General features: G+C 38.7%; 1 protein-coding gene across 1 annotated transcript; it reads left to right on the top strand.

The window, feature by feature from the left end:
- The first annotated feature begins 14,782 nt into the window (after positions 1–14,782).
- LOC143619762 (17.8 kDa class I heat shock protein-like) lies at positions 14,783–15,383 on the top strand. The gene has a single exon (XM_077091618.1). The coding sequence runs from the start codon at positions 14,832–14,834 to the stop codon at positions 15,303–15,305; it is 474 nt and encodes a 157-aa protein (XP_076947733.1). The 5' UTR covers positions 14,783–14,831; the 3' UTR covers positions 15,306–15,383.
- Positions 15,384–22,124: the final 6,741 nt, after the last annotated feature.

The raw sequence follows: 22,124 nt of genomic DNA, 5'->3' as shown, positions 1-22,124 counted from the left end.
CAATGAAAGGAGGGGCAAACAAAACTCCGTATGGTCCAGGTTGCAACAAACCAGCTATTCTCCCGCAGAAAAGCAAGCGCAACCAAGTTCACCCCAGCCCCAAAAAGACATTCGTAATCGCGGAGAAAGTGACAAGAGGGAAGGCGGCAGAGAGCCTAACAGACCTCTACCAAGAATATGGACTCCCCTCACTAAAACGCCTTCACAAGTGTTAACCACAGAGAATGTCCAGTTTAAAAGCCCCAAGCCATTACTCCATAAGGGACCACCAAACAGTGGCAAGTATTGTGAGTTTCACAAGTCCACAGGGCACAACACCGATGCATGCCACCATTTGAAGGATGCGATTGAAAGAGATGTGAAATCAGGCAAGTTGGCTCACCTGGTGAAAAACCCAAGACCAGAGAATGAACAACCAGATGGAGCCTCAGCCAGTAAAAAATTCAAAAGAATCTGTGTAGCCGAGGGAGGAAGGCAAGGGCAAAGATCGAGAAAGAGAAGCGCGCAAGTCCAAGGAGATTGGCGCGAGCAACAAGTAATCTTCCCAAGAATAAGAGGAGGCCCGTCTATCAGCAGTCCTCTAGTCATCACTATACACATTGCTCATTATGAGGTGTCAAAAGTCCTGGTGGACACCGGCAGTGAATCAGACATCATGTATGAGCAATGTTTCAGGAAGTTGGATCCAGCTGACCAAGCAAGGCTCGAAATTGTGAATGCACCAATCTCGAGTGTCTCAAATGAAATTATTCACCCCATAGGTCAGATACAATTTGAACTATGGGGGATGAGAAACACAAGCGAGCTGAAATTGCCAACTTCTTGGTCTTGCCCACCACTTCATGCCATAATATAATCTTGGGTAGAGGAACGATTACCCAATTCAACGCCATACCGTCACCAGCGCACGGCGCGTTGGGGTTCCCAACACCAACAGGTGTAACATTTGTATACCGAGATCATTTGTCGCAGTGACAAGTATATCGCGGGAAGGGAGAATGAGACTTCCAATGGCAAACAACGCGCCGGAGGAATGGATTCTCAACCCAAAATTCCCAGAGCAAACAATCACAATTGGAGCTACGATATCAGACGACACAAGGTTGAGAATGAAAAGATTGCTCACAACGTATATGTCGGTCTTCGCGTGGCAACATTCTGATATGACTGGGGTTCCGCGAGACCTGGCGCAACATTCTCTCAACACGTTCAAATCTGTAGAGCCAATTGCTCAAAAGAAGAGAGTCATGGGGGATGAGAAGGCAAAGGCCATGAATGAGCAAGTAGAAGATCTACTGCGCGCAAATATCATCCGCCCAATACGATACCAAACATGGGTAGCCAATCCTGTGATGGTAAAGAAGAGCAACGGGTCATGGAGGATGTGTATTGATTTCAAGGACCTCAACAAAGCATGTCCAAAAGATTGTTACCCCCTCCCAAACATTGACGCGAAGGTGGACTCTGTGGCGCCATTTAAGCTCAAATGTTTCCTGGATGCCTATAAGGGCTATCACCAAATTCAAATGGCACCACAAGATGAGGACAAGACTGCCTTCAGAACTGACAAGGGTGTTTTCTGTTACACAAAAATGCCCTTTGGTTTGAAGAATGCAGGAGCCACTTACCAAAGACTCATGGATGCGGTTTTCAACGAGCAAATTGGAAGAAACTTAGAAGTCTACGTGGATGATTTGGTGATTAAAAGCAGGGAGGAAAAACAAATGCTCAAAGACATCGAAGAAACCCTTTGGCGCCTAAAGGAAGTAAACATGAAGCTCAACCCGAGCAAATGCACATTCGGCGTAGAAGAAGGGAAATTTCTAGGTGTAATGGTTACCAAGGATGGTTTCAAGGTGAACCCAGAGAAGGTGGAGGCTATCCTTGACATGCCCTCACCATCCACCATGAAGGAAGTTCAAAAGTTGAATGGTAGATTGGTATCAATCAACAGGTTCCTAGCGAACCATGCAAGCAAATCTACCCCATTCGTTAACACATTGAGAAATTGCCTAAAGAAAAGCCAATTCAAGTGGACGCCTGAGGCCGAGCAAGCTTTCAATGAGATAAAAGAATGTCTGATAAATCTGCCTGCGCTCACAGCTCCACTACCTGGCGAAACTCTAACGTTGTACCTGTCAGCAGGAGAGCGCGCCATTGGCGCAGTGTTGTTGGTGGATCGCAAGGGAATCCAAACACCAATCTATTATGTAAGTCGGGTGCTGACAGATCCTGAGACGCGCTACTCCATCATGGAAAAGTTAGTTTTATCACTAACGCATGCGTCACGCAAGCTTCACAGATATTTCAATGGTCATCCTATTGAAGTCCTGACTGGTTACAACATCCAGCAAGTCTTGCGGCGTCCCGCGCTCTTAGGAAGGCTGACAAAATGGGCGCTGGAATTAGGAGAGCACACGATCGCCTATAAGCCTCGTCCAGCAATCAAGGGACAAGTCTTAGCTGATTTCATCGCAGAAATCCCCGAAGGAAAAATTGAAGAGGCTCAGCGCGAAGTAGACCCTCCGCAGGCCAATAATGAAGAAAATGTTTGGAGATTATTCACTGATGGAGCTTCAAACAACGAGGGGTCCGGCGCAGGCCTCAAACTGGTGGATCCAGAAAATCATGAGTATACTTACGCAATCAGGTTGGATTTCAAGAGCACCAACAATGAAGCTGAGTATGATGCCCTGCTGGCTGGTCTGCGCATCGCGCACAAGTTCGGAGTTAAAAAGCTAGAGGCTCGTGTCGATTCATACTTGGTAGCAGCACAGGTCAATGGCCTTTATGATGCCAAGGAGAGCACTATGCCTCTGTATTTAGAGCAGGCAAAGAAGCTCACCGAGCAATTTGACTTCTTCAAAATCATACATATTCCGCGCAGTGAAAATAAGTCCGCCGACGCGCTGAGCAAGATGGCATCAACCAGCTTCGATCACTTTGGCAAAGATGTCAGGGTGGAAGTAATGAGCAACCCGTCGGTGGGAGCGAAGTCTGTCCTTGTAATTCATACAACACCTTCATCGTGGATAACTCCATTAATGGAATTCTTGAAGGAGGGAAAGGTACCGGACGATCGCGCACAGGTGAGGAAGATAAGACACAAGTCGCAGAACTACGAACTGCTTGATGGTACGTTATATCGACGCTCTTATCTTGGACCGCTCATGAAATGCCTGGATGCCGAGGAAGTAAGCTATGTGATCAGAGAGATACACGAAGGAATCTGTGGAATACATGCTGGCCCGCGCATGGTGGTTGCCAAGGCAATGAGCGCAGGTTACTATTGGCCAGGCATGTACTTGGACGCAATAAAAGAAATCCAAAAATGCAAAGCGTGTCAGAGCTATGCGCCAAACACCATGCGGCCAAAGAACAACTTGATTCCAGTGACCTCCGCATGGCCTTTCCACAAATGGGCAATCGATATTGTGGGTCCCTTACCACAAGCGCAAGGGCGAGTAAAGTTTTTGGTAGTGGCAGTAGACTATTTCACAAAATGGGTTGAAGCCAAGCCACTAGCAAAAATCACAGCCGAGGAAATGAAGCAATTTATCTTGAGCCACATCATATGCCGTTTTGGCCTGCCAATGGAAATTGTGAGCGACAATGGCAAACAATTCACTGACAGGAAGATATCCAGTTGGCTCAAAGAATTGCACATCAACCAAGTCTTCACTTCAGTATACCACCCTCAAGGGAATGGCCAAGTGGAGCGCGCGAACCAAAGCTTGCTGAATGGGCTGAAAAAACGGTTGGAGGGAGAATCCCATTCATGGGTCGAGGAGCTACCTAATGTCCTGTAGGCGCACAGGACATTAAGCAAAACCAGCAATGGCGAATCCCCGTTCAGCCTAACCTATGGAACGGAGGCTATGATTCCAGCAGAAATTGGATGCCCGTCCCATAGAGTGCTCATGATGAGTAAGATGGATAACGAGCGCGAAAGGAGGTTGGATCTCAACTTACTTGAAGGGCGCAGAGAGGCAGCTATTATCAGTGAAGCCAAATACAAGAAAAAACTAGAAAAATATTACAATCAGCGCGTGAAAGAATGCCACTTCAAGAAGAACGATTTTGTCCTTCGGAACAATGAAGCTAGCCGCGCAATACCTCCGGGAAAAATGTCCCCCAACTGGGAGGGACCTTATCAAGTCTCGGAAGAATTGGGAAAAGGCGCATACGCTTTAAAAGATTTGAATGGAAAGAAGATCCCGCGCGCATGGAACGCAGCACAGCTTAGAAAATGTTTCATGTAAAAATTGTCAAGTTTGTAATCAAGGCTTTTTAAGCCATTATGAATAACAATACGCGCTATTTTCTCTTAATGTGTGTTCTATTACCTTTTGCATACATGTTTCACACTTCCCTTTATTAATTTTGAGCAATATGACAACATTGTATTGACATCAAAACTAAAAATAAAACGAAGTAAAACATACATGCGCGAGCTTCAAGCTCAAACGCGTTAACGAGTTTTAACTCTAAAACATCAGGGCCTTAGCCCAATAATATGAGCCTTAGCTCAGGGCCTTAGCCCAATAATACGAGCCTTAGCTCAAATCACTCACAACATCCATCCTACATGCTGCGCAGCTAAACCATAAAATACCTAAGCACAGCTAAGGCAAAGCACATGCCAAAACATAGTTGTTAAGGTCTCAGGTCGAGGTTGCGCATGGGATTGTAATGGATATCAGAGTAGCACATACTGACACGTAAAGGCTAAAAAACTCATTCATAATTCCCTATAATAAATGCGCGATAACGTCGCGCAAAAGAGGAATAATGAAGTGCCAAGGCACGTGTCAGCATATCCAGAATATTGCAAAATAACTTGAAATATGACAAGGATTAAGTAAAATAATTTCCTTACAACCTTGTTCAAGTTTCAATGTTCAAGCATATCTTATATTCAACAAGCAAACACATGCAATATAAAGAGATGAATTGGGAATGCGCAAGATGCGAATAAGGGAAAAACAAAATTTCATTCCAAAACATAGAAGTTTACAAATTTACAAAATGATGAGATACAAACAACAAATAAAAAAATAAAAAAAAAACATGAAGGGCTTCTCAAGTCTCTATATCAACATCGGCCTCTTCATCGTCCTCATCATTAGCTCCTCCCTCAGCATCTGGCGCAGCCCGCTCCTCGTCATCTCCAAACTTACCATAATCAAGCTGTTCATCTTGAATGGAGTCGTCTTCTATCACGATAGTGTCAGGAGTAGGTCCTTTGGCCACGCCAGAGCCGCTAGCAGAGGCAGCATTGCCCGCGCCATCATCGCTGCCACCAGCCCCTTCACACTCGTCAAGTAATTTCTTTAGTGCGACGAGATCAGGCTGGTCAGCAAGCGTGGCTATCTGCAAGTCACAAGGAAAAGTATGAGTACAAAAGACTAGGAAAATAAGTCAAGGTAAACTCATTAAGGTTAAAATACATGCTCAAGGATGGGAATCGGAGTATTCAAATACTTCTCCCCCACCTCGGCCATGTCAGCGCAGACAACGTCGAGCTGATAAGGGTAGTCGGATGGGTTCTTCTTCAGCATGCTATATTCATAGCCATCCTTAAACCCTTCAGCTCGACCCACCAAGCGCGACGCAGCGTTGCAATCCATCACAAGGGTTTGAAACTCGTCTGAGTATTTCATCGCGTATGCGCAACGAGTCACACCCTGTGAAACTAGCCATTGGCGATCCTGCGCGAGGGAAGAAACAGACGTCTCAAGAGCAGGAATTTGAGAGTTTAACAACTCAACAGTTTCCTTGGTCTGTTTTAGCTCTTCTCTGTCGGACGCTGCTGCCGCCAAGGCCTCATTTCTTCCCGCTCGCGCAGCATCGAGCTCTTCGCTGTTGGACGCTGCTGCCGCCAGGGCTTCATCCTTTTCTGCCCGCGCAGCTTCGAGCTCTTTCTTCAGGCGCGCAACCTCACTCTCTAATAAAGATTTGTCAGTGATAGCCTGCACAAGAGTTTGATCACGCGCCTCTGCCTCTAACTCCAAATCACGCGCTCGCCGCGCGTACCTGGCCGCATCCGCCTCTGCCGCCTGCAGCTTCTCCCGCGCAGCCTGCAGCTCATGCCCGCGCTTCACAAAGGCAGCGTTGGCACTTGCTCGGTTCTCGCTAAGTTCTGCTTGGAGTTTCTCAGCTCTCTCTCGAGCGTCAGAAAGATTCCAGGCAGAAACCTTAGCCTCTTGCTTGGCCTCCACAAGAGCATCACACACTTTTATATAATCATTGCGAAGCTCTTGGGAGGCAGCAAAGAACGCAGACCCAGCAAAAAGATGGTCGTTGAGCAAGTCCACGCGGGCGCGGTCCTCCTGAAACCTCCTTTCAGCCGGAGGCACAGAGTGAGCCCAGAAGTCTTCGCACACACCCATGGACTGAAATGAGCTATCCTCAGTAATATTCCATCTCGGGCGGTATATGTGATCGGCTTCCTGCAAACACAAAGCAACGTTCTAGTTATCTAAACACTAATATGGAAGTCCGCACAGCGGAGCAAAACGAACTTATACCTGCGGAGAGCAAGCAGAAAAGTCAGCGCCAGCCCCACGAGAAGGCTGCGCCACGAAATCTCGTGGCGCTACAGGGCTTGTGCGGCCGCCATCGGAGTCTTCAAAATTGACCTCCTCATCCTCTGTAACAGGTCTTTTCTCCTGCGACTTGGAAAAATCAAAACCAGTCTCGCGAGGAGGGCTGCGCGCAGGAGGAGGTGAGGGAGGTCTCGACGCCGCTAGATCAGCGCGTAAAATAGTCTCCTGCTCCTTAGTAATCCCAATGAGAGGAGATTCAGTGCTTGTGGGAGCAGGAGCAAAACCAACGGCGCCGGCGCCGGCGCCAGCAGTGCCGCCAGCAGCTTGCGTGCCAGCTATAATTCCTATGAAAAAACCAACAAGGAGAAATGATTCATGACTTGATCCAAAGGAAAAAATCAGAAAATCAAAGCGCAATGAATACCTTGGCGCACCGCCGTCCGCGAATTGAGCATCGCCATGAAGTCCATTTTCCCCCTCTTCGAGGGTAAAACAGGGGACTTCAAAGCAACCTTCGGCGCAGCCTCGGTACCTTGCTGCGCCTGAGGTTGATCCACCAAGGTCACCGGCTCTACAAACATTTGAGCGAGCAAAGATTCATTAATAACTCTATCGGAATCACGCTCATAAAACCACAAAATATAAACAAAGTATACCTGTTGGAGAAGAGGAAACAGCAAGCGCAGCGCCGCTTCCCTTGTCCGCCGCGCGAAGAGATGAGGTGGCGGCACCATACCTCGTGTGGACAGGAGGACTGCCCACACCTCGAGGCAAAGAAGACAAGGAAAACTTGGAGGTAAACTCCTTGGTTTTCTCAAGTCCCTTCGCTTGAGTAGGAGGATCCTGAGCAAAAGGGGCATCATTTTTCTTCTGTTTTTTACTGGCCCCTGCGCCGGTTTTGCCTTTAGCTTTGCGCTTGAGTTGTGGCGCCTCAGCTTCTTCCTCCACCTCTTCTTCCGCGAGCTCCAGCTCATAGTTCTCGAGCGCATCTACAATACGTGCAACAGAAATGTTAACCAAATTTGGTATTCTAAAGGCATAAGCATAAGTGCAAAGGCTTACCAGGCGCATCGCTGTCAAAGCAAAATCCCAAATCAACAGGGATGAACATATCTTCGAAGCGATCGGGGAAAGCAACTTCCCCAGCGCCCAGCGCGACAGAGCCATCCTCCATATGCTCATCATAGGCGGCGTGGACGTATTCCTTGCTGACTGCATAATACAAGACAAATGATATCAGTAAAACGAATTATATTCACGCAGAAATAATGAGCTAATAACTCACCTAAGTCATCAACCTGAATGACAGGCTCAGTCGCGCTGTCGGTCCACCTCTTGCTCATACCAACCCCCACCAGCGCCTCCTCTCAAATATTCTTGGCGGGGGATGGTTTAGCAGTCAACTTATTAACCCATGCGCCAGTTGGGTTTTTAAGAACATTTTCATCCGCGGGCGCAGAAGTGATCGCGCGCATGGTCATGCGGATGGGAATCACACCAGCCTTAATATAAAAAAATTTCTCAGACCAGTCATGAAGGCTTTTGAAGGAAACAGTGCAGCACTTAACCTTCTGACTGCGAGGTATGAATGAAAACCAAGAATCTTGGATTTTTGGCTTGTAAAAATATTGAAAGCGCCGAGGGGTGGGCTCCTCGCGCTGAGCTTTGCACATGAACTCAAAATGAGTCATGCGCACTAGTCCACAAGGATGGACTTGGGATATGTGAATCCCATGAAACTGAAGCAGCGCACCTATAAACCTTGTCATCGGAAGACGAAGGTTACAGTGAGTAAAAAAATGACAGTATAAGGAGATATAGCCGGTGGGTGGATCTGCCGCCGTTTGCCCGGCCGCCGGGAGCATACAGCCGTACTCAGGGAGAAAACCCTGAGAGGTGACGAGGTTGTCGAAATCAGACTGTTTCAGTTTGCAGGGAATCTCATCCCATCTCTTCACCGTTTTGCTTTTCCCCACCTCCTCCGACGAGGCCTCGGCAGCCCGTTTTCCCTTGCCGGTATTCTTCAAAGTGGACATGACTAATGATTTTACACGGCGTTTGCTGGGGGAGATTGTGGTGTCTGGGTTATCAGACATACAACTGTGAATCAAACAGCGGTTACTTCAAGAACGGAAATCTGGAAGCAAAAGACAGGCTCTTAATCGGAATGAAAATGGAAGGAAAGAAAAAGCTCTGAAATAACAATGAAGATGAAGAATAACAACTCAAAAGGCTTGCTTTTATAGGCCCAGGAGAGAGAAAGAAACAGGTACTGATCAGAGTTCACGCCCCCCCACTCGCAGGTGCAGGCCAACACGAGCGCGACACGTGTTCCTGACACTGTGTGAGGAGACATGAAAGGCAACTGTAGCACCTCGAGCACACGAAAAGTCTGACACATGTCTCCATCTCTGACGCATGTCAGCACCAACCAACCACGTACATGGACGATTCATTTCAACCAAAAGGATAGAATTTCGCGCAACGATGAGAAATAAAAAAGAAAAGACAAACCCTATTAAAAGAGCAAACTATTAAGTCTAATATCTATCTTACCTCGCTCGCGCGAGACAAGACACACATTAAACTGGGGGGGCTTGAAGAGGTATGCACCCGCCTTAACATCGAGCGTGGCGGGTCAACCCACAAGATATAGACAAGAGGCTTGAAATCAAGATGTCATGAAGGCACAAAGCCAAAACATATGCTCACGCATATCACATATGCTCACGCATCACATATGCTCACGCATCACATATGCTCACGCGTATCACATGCTCACGCACCATATATGCTCACGCATATCACATCTGCGCGTGGTGCATCTGCGCGTGGCGCATATCACATATGCTCACGCATCATATATGCTCACGCATATCACATCGGCGCGCGGCGCATCTGCGCGTGGCGCATATCACATATGCTCACGCATGAAACATCTGCGCGTGAGAATAAAGAGAAGACCTCGCGCATCCTCAGGATAGGCGCATATCACACATGCACATAATCAACCTCGTCCTTATCCAAATCAGGATAAGGACAACCCTGATTGTGCTCATCAGACAACCTTCCAGAAGGTATCCTTTAAGGAATAAAGAATATGCTGATGTTGACAGCTGCCAATGAAAGGTGGACAACTCAGCAAAACCCATGTGCTACCACGTGATTGCACATGGGTCAGGTGAAATACCCTGGTCAGAGAATAATCAATGAAAAAGCACCAGGTGTCATAAGGAAACGTGGCGCGAAGCAATAGGAGGAGGCCAAAAAGGCCCTAATGGGATCTGAGCCCAATCATTGGAAACCCTAACACTATAAATACCACACCACCTCTACAAGGGGAGGTAAGCAAGAAAATACACTCTAAATCCTTACTCACTTTCAGATTATTATTATCTTCTCCTACAATCTCTTATTCTCACACCGGAGGGTTACCCCAAAGAGGACCCCTCTGTCCCTTTCTGAGGGGTAAGTTCACGGTGCTGCTCATTTTGTAGGTGGAAGAATTCATACTCCGGAGAACCATCGGTGATATAGCATACTCATACCCGAGGAAAGTTGATCGTCTACCAGTGAGCCGATCCACGTTTCTTCAGATACATTTGAGGTCAAAACCAAACATATTATTTATATAAAATATCAAGAGAAAAACAATTCTCCATTTATATAGTTTGAGATATCTTATAAAAATGTACCTAATGAGTTACTTTTATCATTTCATGAGTATTTTAATCGCATGTAAAGTTTGACTTGAGTTCACTGGAGTAACGTCTACTCTTGTAAGTCTTCAAATATTCACAAGTGTTAACTCATTTGTTTATCGTAGAAATTGGTACAAAATTACAGATCTTTTACTTTTACAAAAAAAATTATTTTCAATATTTTTTTTTGAGAGTGGTCTCTGTTTTGTAAAAATGGAGTGTTTTCTTTTTAAACTTTTTTTTCTATGTTGGACATGAAGTATAAAACCATGAATCACATTGTAAACCTTAATTCAACATAAAATCATATTTTAATGTAACTTATATGTTTAAATTCTTTTACATATATCACTAATAGAAAATGGAGCATTCGTGACCGCCTTTATGGTCGTCAAACAGTAGCAAAACCCTTGTTGCGATAGATTGGCGACCGAAAACTGAGAAAAAAAAACACAACTGCCATGCGCGACCATTTCGTGACCAGTGTTAACTCCAACCGGATGTTGCGACCACTACTGTCATCGCAAATTTTGCGATTATTTTCTACCACTTGTTTTAAACTAACTTATATCTTTAATTTCATATTTACAGATAACATTATAGAACTAGGCATTCGTCACCATCTTTTCAGCCACAAAATGGTAGCAAGTGCCTTGTTGCGACTGTTTAGCGACTTGAATAGTGAAAAGGAAAGATTGCAGTTTCATTTGCAACTGAATATTGCGACCATTACTGCCATCACAAATCCTGCTACTACTTTACATCCACTTGTTTTGAGACCGTTTTGCGGCTAATGCTTTTCACGACTGCCAACTTTTAAGAACAATTAGCGACTGCCTCTTTGCGACAATTTTTTGTCACAACATAGTTACAAAAGTTCTTTTTATTTTTTTAAGAATATTATTAATTTATATAATCTTGTGTTTTATATTTACAAATACTTTTAAAATCATGTGAACACTATTCAAACACAAATAAAAAATAATTAACGATGTTTCTCTAGTACATTTGTGAATAGTTGCAAATCGCGACCGTTGCGACGACACTAGTTTGGACCGTTGCAACTTGCAAGTCCAGCGGACATCTGCGACTGTTTTGCCACCAAATATTGTTTGGTCGCATATGTTGCGATGGTTTTTTCTACGGATCTTTTTGGTCACTAATTTTTTGAACATTTTGCGACGGGTCTCGTCTGGTCACTGATTTTGCGATAGTTTTGATTATCGTCGCAAAACAGTTGCAATTATGCGACCGTTTTCATTTTAGCAATTATCCAGTTTCTAGTGGTGTAATTTGTGCTAACACTAACAATACAAACTATTTACACAAATAAAAGCTTTAAGTTTGTGTAATTTGGTGTTTTTTTATGAAAAATAGAAGCGTTAAGCTTGAAATTTCAGACTTATTGTCTCTCATTAATATCGAAAAACCTTATTACGTTTGTCACATCGATAAATAAACATGTTCAATTGATGGATCCAAATATTTAGCTATAGATGGACGTGACCTTAATGAAAAACTCATTACAGTCGTTCACCAATCATCATATATTAATGGTTTTGAAATCTTATATTTTAACGTTTTGATGGAGCAACTAAAACGCATATATACTATGTACCAAAACACTTTTAGATGTTTTTTTAACCCAAAAATAAAAACAAAAAAAAGAAAAACAAATCAATAGTAAAAAAATACATGATCAGTATTATTAAATACTTAGTCATGCTATTTTCTTTTTTTTCTTTTTTATTATAATTCAAATAACATGTAGTTTTCCTTTTCTTTAATAAATTATTGTATTTGATGTTTAGAAAAGTAAAAGAAAAAGATAATCCAGTGTTTATATAGATGAATATTTGTTAACGGCCTTTGTTTAATAAATTAAATAGCTATCCATGGTTTAATGATATAGTGTTCATCCTCTCAAAATAGAGGTAGTGAGTTTAAATTCTTGCAAATGTAATAGTGGGATTTTAGGTGAAAAGAAAATTTTGTTAAAAAAAATGAATAGCTAAAACAAGTAGATTTTTGTATTTGTTTCAATGTTCTTGTATGCTTGCAAAATAGATTTTCGTATAATTAGTATTTTTATATTCACTTAGGAGATTTTGAATTTATTAAATAAAGAATTCGAAAAAACATAATTCTCAACATATAATTTAAAGCCATAAGAGCATTCTTATCTCACTCTCTATCTTCAAACAAAAAATTACACTAAAAATCACTTTATTTTCTCTCTTCATTTCAATTAAATAATACTTTTTATACCTTTTATCATTACCTTTTCTCTTTCCTTTACTCACAACCACTTTCAAAATATATTAAAAAATTATAGGGGATGAACAGTAACTTTTCAAATATACAGAAAAATCACTACTTTTTCTAAAATATAAAAACCGGTCACTCACAACACCCTAAATCACTCTCTAAATTATAAAAACACCCCTCACATAATATGAGGGGTTGGATGAGAATGCTCTAAGGCCCATAAAATGTCTGTTTAATGCGTTTTAGTATGGTTGAGCAAGATAAGGGTCAGATCCTTAAAACCCTTCTACCCGACTCGTAAAACCCTTAATTAGACCCGAATATATAATATGGGTCGGGTAAAGGGTATTTAAATTTTACCTTAAAGGGTAAAAGGGTTTCAAAGGTCCGACCCTTTTTCAAACCCTTTACCCGTTTACTGGTTTCTAGATAAATATACATCAGATTCGCGATTAATCTAAAATGTAGGAGATGTTTGTATTTTGTATATGATTCATCATAAATTTCCCAACTACTAAGAAAAATACAAATAAAAGGCCATACTACTGACTAGAAACATATATATATATATATATATATATATATATATATATATATATATATATATATATATATATATATATATATATATCACTGAATTGTTTTCTACATGTAATTTGTGAATGCGAATATTATTTGCATCGGTCAAATGGTTGATAAACTTTCGAAGTTAAGAGTTTATTGTGTTATTAAATGAAAGTATAATTGTTTTAGGATTCATATATTAAAGTCATATATGATGTATGCAACTAGTAAATGCAGAAAAGGAGCTGTGATTACTGCTATAAAGGGTAAAGGGTTAGACCCTTGAAACCCTTATTTATACACGACCCTAGAGGTGCACAAACCGGGTATTCTTAGGAACCGGAACCGGGTATAGTCAACAAAAGTCAAAATCGGGTCCGGGTAGGAACCGGTTCAGGGTATAGTCGAGTATTTGACCGGTTCCGTCGGGTTTTTTTCGGGTTTCGGGTAGGGTACAGCCGGGTTTTGACCGGGTATTGGTGGAACCGGTTCCACCGGTTCCGGGTCGGTTCCGGTTCCGGTTCCAGTTTCAGAGGGAAACCCAAGACCCGGTCCATACCCGCGGGTAGGGTAGGATTGGGTTCGGTTCCGGGTAGGAACCGCCGGGTCGGGTCCGGACCCGGTTTTTTTGTGCACCTGTACCCCGCCCTTTTATTGTTTAGAGGGTAGGGTCTCGGGTCCAAATTTCTTTCTAAAATGGTAAAGGGTCCGGGTAGGATATTAGGTAAAAGGGTAGGGTCTTACCCTTTGAACAGTCCTACGTTTTAGTAGTCCATTGCTTTGATGGGTTAGCCCAACCCAGTAATTAACCAGCACTACAATAATGCCTGTGCCCTGAGGCCTGAGCTCATAAATTTAGGCCCAAAAGGTTCCAGAAATTTGTTTCATTGTTTGTGCTTTACGTCTTTTTAGTTTTTAATATGGTTATTCACTTATTCGCCACAAATAGGATTATTTATTATCGAGTCGTATTTTATTAAACTTTCATAGAGAAAAATGAGACTACCAGTTTCCACTTTTTTCAATAATTTTAATTTTGTATATTTATCAATGCATATTAATTTTAAAATCCAATTTGCATTTTATAAATTCAAACCATCCATGATATATTGACTGATAATAATTCATACAAGTAATATAGGTAATAACATTTCTAACTCTTACTTTAGTTATCAATGAGAATCTCACTTAAGGAAAAAGTAACTATGTCTATCCTAACTTATATTTATGCCCTTTTAAAATCTTCTAAAAGGAAATATGAATTAGCTAAACACCAGTCATTTATTTACTAGGAGCCAAGGTGTTTGTGGTCACGTTATTTGTGTGAACTTTTATTTGAGAAAAGAGTTTGAATTATGAAATTCAATGTATACCAACAATACCTTTCACAATGCAATGAATGTCCAATACTAATTTTATATAATAATATTTACAATGCCTTGTACAAGAATTAAAAGTCTAGAAGATAAAAAAGTTACAATAATTACGTTTACAACTCTAGAAGATACAACATAATTTGATAAATAAACAGAAAGAAAGAGTATAAAAGAGTAGGTAAGCATATATCCTCAACACTAGGGGCCCACAAAAGTGCCAGAAACATCTTATGATCTCTCTCCATAACCCTAGAACCATCTTCCTCACCTATAAATAACATACTCTCCCATGCTTACTCCACCAACAAATTCTGATTCATTCTAAGCTACATTTACAGTTATCAAGCAAGCGCTGCATCTTTACATAGACAATCATGTCGATCATTCCAAGCTTCTTCGGTGGTCGTCGAACCAACGTCTTTGATCCCTTCTCTTTGGACACATGGGATCCCATCTTCAACACCTCCTTTTCCGATATTATTCCATCTTCCGCCCGCGAAACCTCGGCTTTCGCGAATGCACAGATCGACTGGAAGGAGAGATCAGAAGCTCACGTATTCAAGGCTGATCTTCCAGGGCTGAAGAAAGAGGAGGTGAAGGTGGAGTTGGAGGAGGACAGAGTATTGAAGATAAGTGGAGAGCGGAGCAGGGAGAAAGAGGAGAAGAATGACAAGTGGCACCGCGTGGAGAGGAGCTCCGGCAAGTTCCTCAGGCGGTTCAGGTTGCCGGAGAACGCAAAGGTTGAAGAGGTGAAAGCGAAGATGGAGAATGGGGTGCTGACCGTGACTGTGCCTAAGCATGAGGTTAAGAAGCCGGAGGTGAAGGCCATTGACATCTCAGCTAACTAGTCATCTCAAATACTGGTTTTGGATAATATGAAAAATGTGTGTGATCGTGTGGAAGAAAAAATTTATGCGAAATATGTTGAAGAAATTATCATTCGAGCTTATGTAACATTTTCTGTCAATTAATAAAAATTGTGTGTTCATATATTCTTTACTTGCAACAAAATTAACTAGTCACATTTTAAGAAGATGTGTGTGTATATATATATATATACATAGGGAAGAGATATTTTGAGAATCATGTTAAGTTTTAAGAACTTAAAAACTCAATCCTAAGTCACACATTTAATTAAATGAAATGGAATATGTGGTTGAGATTAAATCTGGTAAAAAAGTCAAAGTATGAGAGAGAATAAAGATATAAGTGGTTATACTAACTTTTACGTCCGTTACACATGTGTAAAAAGTCGACTCGGTGCGTAAAAAATTATGTAATTTTTTTATGTGTATGTAACTTATATATATTACGAATGTGTAAAAAAAATTCAAAAAAAACAACCGTTACACTGAGTTTTTTCGAGTTTTTAAAACTCAAAGGGGTTATCATTTGAAATCTCCCATATATATATAGGCTAAGTATAAAATAAAAACTCACTTGAGTTGTGAAAACTTTAGAAACTCATTCTCAATCACATGTTTTTAATTAATGTCTAATATTGTGGTTCACAATTAAAGTGAATAAAAAATATAAATATAAATATAAATATAACTTTTTCTCTTTTCTGAAAACATATATAAAAATTAGTAAACAAAAATTAAAAAATAGCAAAACATTGTTTTTTATGTTTCGATGTTTTGTATTAAATGTAACAACATATATTACATGTAACAAAAAAAGCGATGTTACATACGGTTTTCACGGGTTTTCACAACTCAAATGGGTTTTCATTTTAACCTTACCATATATATATATATATATATATATATATATATATATATATATGGGGTAAGGATCCTAAGAGAACTTTTGCAAATTAAGAACTTTTTAGAACTATTCTAGAAAAAGAACTATTCTAGAAAAAGAAAAAAAAAACCCTTTAAAAAAATATTTAAAAATTTATAAAACAAAAAATTTAAAAAAATAAAAAAAACCAAAAATTTTATATTTCATTCCGGTTTTAAAAAAAATAATAATTAATTCGTATTATACCTACACACATGTGTATAATTTCATTTAATCTCTAGTTACATAATGTACACATATGTAATTATTATTTACCTTAATTAGACATATATGTATAAAAAACACGTGTGTACATATATGTACGTATTATACATATATGTATAATTTAGTTAAACCAAGAATTTTTTTTTTATAAAACCGGAATGATAAAATGTCACACCCCGTCTAGCACAATGCGGAAGCGTAAAACGGGAATGTAACAGACACCTCTGGTATCCACACATTGTTTATAAAGAAACATTACAAACTAATTTACAATATATTACATTTCTTTGTTCTATCATTGTTTTACAGTCTATGTGGTACAAACAAAACTAGTTCGTTAACTATACATTCTTACTACTATCGCCCTTGCTTATATTCACGTAACATCAACCATACACCTCAGGCAAGTAACAGGTCACCAAATCATTCCAATTTAGGTACACCTGAAAAGCAGTTTAAAACGGGTCAACTACTAGAGTTAGTGAGTTTCACAAGTTTCAAGAGAACAGTAATGAGTATTCACAAGTTAACACTTGTAATCATGAAATAAGTGTATATGTATGTAAATGATGTATGTGATGTAATTATGCTAAGCTACAGTGAAGCATGGACTGTTCGTGCTGCGTGCCTCCATTTTCCACGCTCAATCAACCACTGTGGCCCCTTTCCGCCCACAACATGCCCCGGTAGCTATGCCTAACACTACATAGCTGGTTCGTAAAAATGAAATATGGACATGTGCAAACGGGATAATGTCTCAGCAACCGTGCTGGCCCCGCCTGGGTTTGTCAAACCAATAGTACTATTCACAAGCCACCGGCTCGAAGTTAATCACTGTGATCGTGGGGACTTTCGTGTGTTAGCACTTAGATAATTCACATCATTACATGTTACAGATAAGTATATGTAATCAAACATGCTTTTCACCCCAAAAGTTCACAAAACTGTTTAAAAGTGGGGTCATGAAACTCACGGTTTAGTAGATAATCAGTATTGTATCAGCTCGTGGTTTGTTGTGTCCGCTATCAGTAGTTCCTATAATCAATATTATAATAATATTAATATTTTAATATTATTATAATCTCAATACTAAACTAGGCTGTATAACTAATCTGGGTGTAGCTGGAACGCCCAGAATGTGGCAATAGGCTTAGGTTGTGATGTTGTTCAATGTCTAATACTTAAAACCGAACTTGGCTCAGACTCCCGTTTTCCCAGCTGTGCCAAGTTGCTCGTTTACGCGTTCAGAAAACACTTATGGGAAAATAAGCTTGAGTAAATGTATTGGTTAATAAAATGATTAAGTTATAAAGAAGGATCACCTATTAAGGTCCCGGATTAGCCACGGGGCCCGTTTTCGTTTATACAGTTTGATTTGAGAAGAAACGCGCACAATCCACCCGGATTGTCCAGGTTTCTCATAGAAAAGTTCATTTTTACTTAATTAATCCAAAAATATGATTTTTGATTACTCTTGGTGTTTTGATATTCCCGCAGATTCACTAGTCGCGAACTTGCCGGTTTTTATAAAAACTGAATTTGTTTAATATTCAGATTAGCATAACTAATTAACCGTTAATCATTAAATTATGAAAATTTAACCTCTTATCAATTAAAATATGTAGATTTTTATAAAAATATTTATGGAATTTATTTACTGATTTATTAATTTATAAAAATTCATTTTATCAGCTATATTTCGTCTGAAAATCGTCCGCTTACCCCAAACAATTTCCAAAAATTCCACAAAAATTCCTAAATACCAAAATCATATCCCAAAACAACATGTATCAATTCCAGAATGTAAAAAGCTCGTCCGATATTCTTTTCGGCCCAAATTTGGCTGTAAAAATTCACACGAACGCAAATAAACAAAACACCTTTAAACTTCTCCAAATGATCCCAAAATTCATTTGTGATCAAAATACATAAAATCTGAGTTCCCAGAAAAATTTCATAATTTTTGAAGTATTTTAGCTATTTTTCCCAAATAAACGTCCCAATTCGGTAATAAATTCGCCAAATATTCTCGGGTGGTCGAAAAATTACCAAATTTGAAAAGAGACTCATTGACATGGTCGCTGATGTCCCTGCAAAATTTCAAGTCCTAACAATATGCACATCACAACCTTAACCTAAATAGTCCGTAAGCGAGTGTTTCGGCATTACCTTAGCGGGTTTGGCTCGTTTCCGACTTTTTAATCAAGTTTTCAGGTTCTTGTGCTTCTAAGAAAGCTAGGTACAAGTCCTATATCACAAGCCAAGCAATATTTCATCAACATAACAGCCCTTAACTTAGGGTTTCGGCTAGTGCACAAAAACGAACTTTTAAATCGTAAAAACGTCGTTGCAACCCTTTAATCCGTGTTTATGCCAAAAAAAACTATCAAAACAGGTTCCTTACCATGTGTATGATCAAAACATGTTTATGGACCATTTTTAGGATTTTTACACGATTAGGAATGATTTTTAGTAACCAAGACATGTTTTTATGGTATTAAACAAGTAAAAAAGCTACTTATTTAAGCCCCTTACCTTAGGGTTTGAAGGTTTTTGGCTGGAGCAGCAGTTGTGTCCAGAGTTTTCAAGAAATGATGTTGAAAATGGCTTGAATCTAGTTTATATGTGAAAGAACTAAAAGGGGGGGCTGCTGTTTGCGATCGGGATTATATGGGCCCACCTTTGGCCCATTTTGGCCCAAGTTTCTGATTCCTCAAGCCCAAATACAAAAAGCCCGGTCCAAATTTAGTTCGGGTTCGGTTTTTGGTGCGAAAAACTTATCGGGTGCGTTAAACAGCGCGAAAACGAGTGTTTTTCGGCTAGTTTTGTGTAAAATTATAAAAGCATACTATATGTTTGTAAAAATCAAAAATATTTTCACGGATCGCTTAAAACATTTCAAATAAGTGTTTGGTAAGTTTTTTTCGGCTTAACGGATGATACAATGCTTGGTTTGTAACTATCTTTTGCGTTTAGATCTATAGCGGGTAGTTAAACGAGCATGTTTTCTTTTAACTTGTTTGCTATCAAACTAAGACCATATTTATAATATTTTAGCTTGTATAGATCGTATATCACTTATAAATGGCTCCCCCGAGATATCTGGGTCATAGCCCGACCCGTTCGGTTAGTCGTTCGTTTGTTACGCAAAATGCGTTTATTTGCTTAATCGGTAAATACGTACTGAGGTGTACCTTGTTTTGGCTCAAATGTCACATAAAATAAGAATTTTGGTTTTTTATACTTTTTTTATTTTTGTGTTTTATGATTTTTTTTTATTTTTGGGTTTTTGGTGGTCCAAAATGGTTCTAATGGTTCTCAATGCCAAAAAGTTCTCTTATGATCCTGATTATATATATATATATAAGATTGATTTCTTTTGAGAACCACTTTGAGTTTTAAGAACTCGAAAGAACTCAACGTAACAATTTTTTTTAAATTTTTTTACGTATATGTAATATATGCAGGTTACATGTACGTAGAAAATTTACATAATTTTTTACGCACTGAGTCGACTTTTTACACAGGTGTAACGACGTTTAAATTAGTATAATCACTGTATATCTTTATTCTATCTCTTACTTATTTTTTTAATTGCATTTAATTTCAACTATATAATCTAATCTATTTAATTAAATGTGTGGTTAAGAATAAAGTTCTTTAGTTCTTAAAACTCAACAAGGTTGTCAAAATATTCATCCCCTATATATCTATCTATATATAAACGAAAACCCAAAAATCCTACGTGTCGCGATGTGGTCGCTCCCCTTTTTTATGGAAGCCACCAGATTCCTTGATTTTAAAATGGAGGTCTCTCATTGATTTAACCCAATTTAATGGGTATGGGTCTTACCAGAACCAGATAGCTCTTAAACAGATTATAACATCTCATTAAATTAAAAATTAATCTTACCAATTATTTGATATGAAAATCCTACAAAATAGGAATACACTAAAATTTAATATTCAATTTAAAAAAAAGATATTATTTACAATTAATTATCAATTTTATAGGCAAAAACATAAGCGGGTCATAGGTTACCAAATCCAGATAGCTTTTAAACGGGTAATAGCATATCAGTTATTTATAGACCCTTTCATCATCAAACCCTAAGTATATTATTAACTTTCTTACAGTAAAGAAAATTAAAATCTAAAAAATAAATATTAAAAAACGAAAAATGTAAAACAACAATTCTCTCAAGCCATCAGATTACTTTATTTGTAAATGAAGGCTTCTCACGCATTTGACCCGAATTCACGGGTAAAGTTCTCATCAAACCCAGATAGCTCTTAAACGGATTATAACATCTCATTATATTAAAAGATAATCTCATCAAATATTTGATATGAAAATCATAAAAAATAGGAATATACTAAAAATTAATATCCTGTTTTATTTAAAAAAAAAGATATTATTTATAATTAAGAAACAATTTTATAATAAAGAAAATAAACGGGTAACGGGTATCACCAAATCCAGATAGCTTTTAAACGTGATTATAACATATCATTTATTTGTGAAACCATTTAATCATTAAACCTTAAGTATATTAATTATTAATTTTCTTACAATAAATAAAATTAAAATCCAAATATGCATATATAAATATTAAAAACGAATAATGTAAAACAACCCCCGTAATACGGGGGATAAAATCTAGTATATATATAAACGAAAGCTCCCTATTTTCTCTCAAGCCACCAGATTGCTTTATTTGTAAATGATGGTTTCTCATGCATTTGATCTAAATTCACGGGTATGGGTCTCACCAAACACATATAGCTATTAAACAGGTTATAAAATCTCATTATATTAAAAATTAATCTTACCAAATATTTGATATGAAAATCCTATAAAATAGGGATATACTAAAAAATAATATCCGACTAAAAAAAGATATTATTTATAATTATGAAATAGTTTTATAGTAAAAAAAATTAGCGGGTCATGGGTCTCATCAAACTCATATATCTTTTAAACGGGTTATAACATCTTATTTATTTGTGAAACCCTTTCATCATCAAACCCTAAGTATATTATTAATTTCTTTACAATAAATAAAATTAAAATACAGAAAAATATATAAATATTATAAACGTAAAATGTAAAACAAACCCTGTAATCAAACCCATATTTAATTTCTTAATATGGATTTAGTTACATTAGCGATTCTTTTTTCTTTTAAGTTTAACGTAAATGAAAAGTTTCACAAAATAATATCCAAATTATAACAAATGAACATACATGAATAAATATAAAATTAAGTAGATAATTCATTTAACGTTTCATTAAAATTGGTTCAAATATACTACTAATTTCTTACAATAAATAAACTAAAATAAAAAAAATACATTCACAATATTAGAAATGAAAATTTTAAACAACTCCGTAATACGGGAGGTAAAAACCGATACACACACATGTGTGTGTGTGTATAGGGGAAGGATCATGCGAGAAGTGATATTATAGCGAAATGAATCTGAACCATTGATTGTGTTTAATCAGTGATCTATATTATAAATGACAAATTCGTAATTAAAAACACATATTTATGACATATAATTTAATAAAAAGGTTAGATAGATCTTTTGTGGTATATGCCTCATAAAACATGATTTTAATGCTTTAAGTAGTTAATTTTTTGTGGCCA

Source organism: Bidens hawaiensis, unplaced genomic scaffold (genome assembly GCF_021521415.1).
Source record: "Bidens hawaiensis isolate Kalapana, Puna unplaced genomic scaffold, B.hawaiensis_p1.1 tig00002507_1, whole genome shotgun sequence".
NCBI classification, from domain to species: domain Eukaryota; kingdom Viridiplantae; phylum Streptophyta; class Magnoliopsida; order Asterales; family Asteraceae; genus Bidens; species Bidens hawaiensis.
The sequence above is the reverse complement of the archived record's forward strand: the minus strand, read 5'-3'. Positions and strand labels throughout refer to the sequence as shown.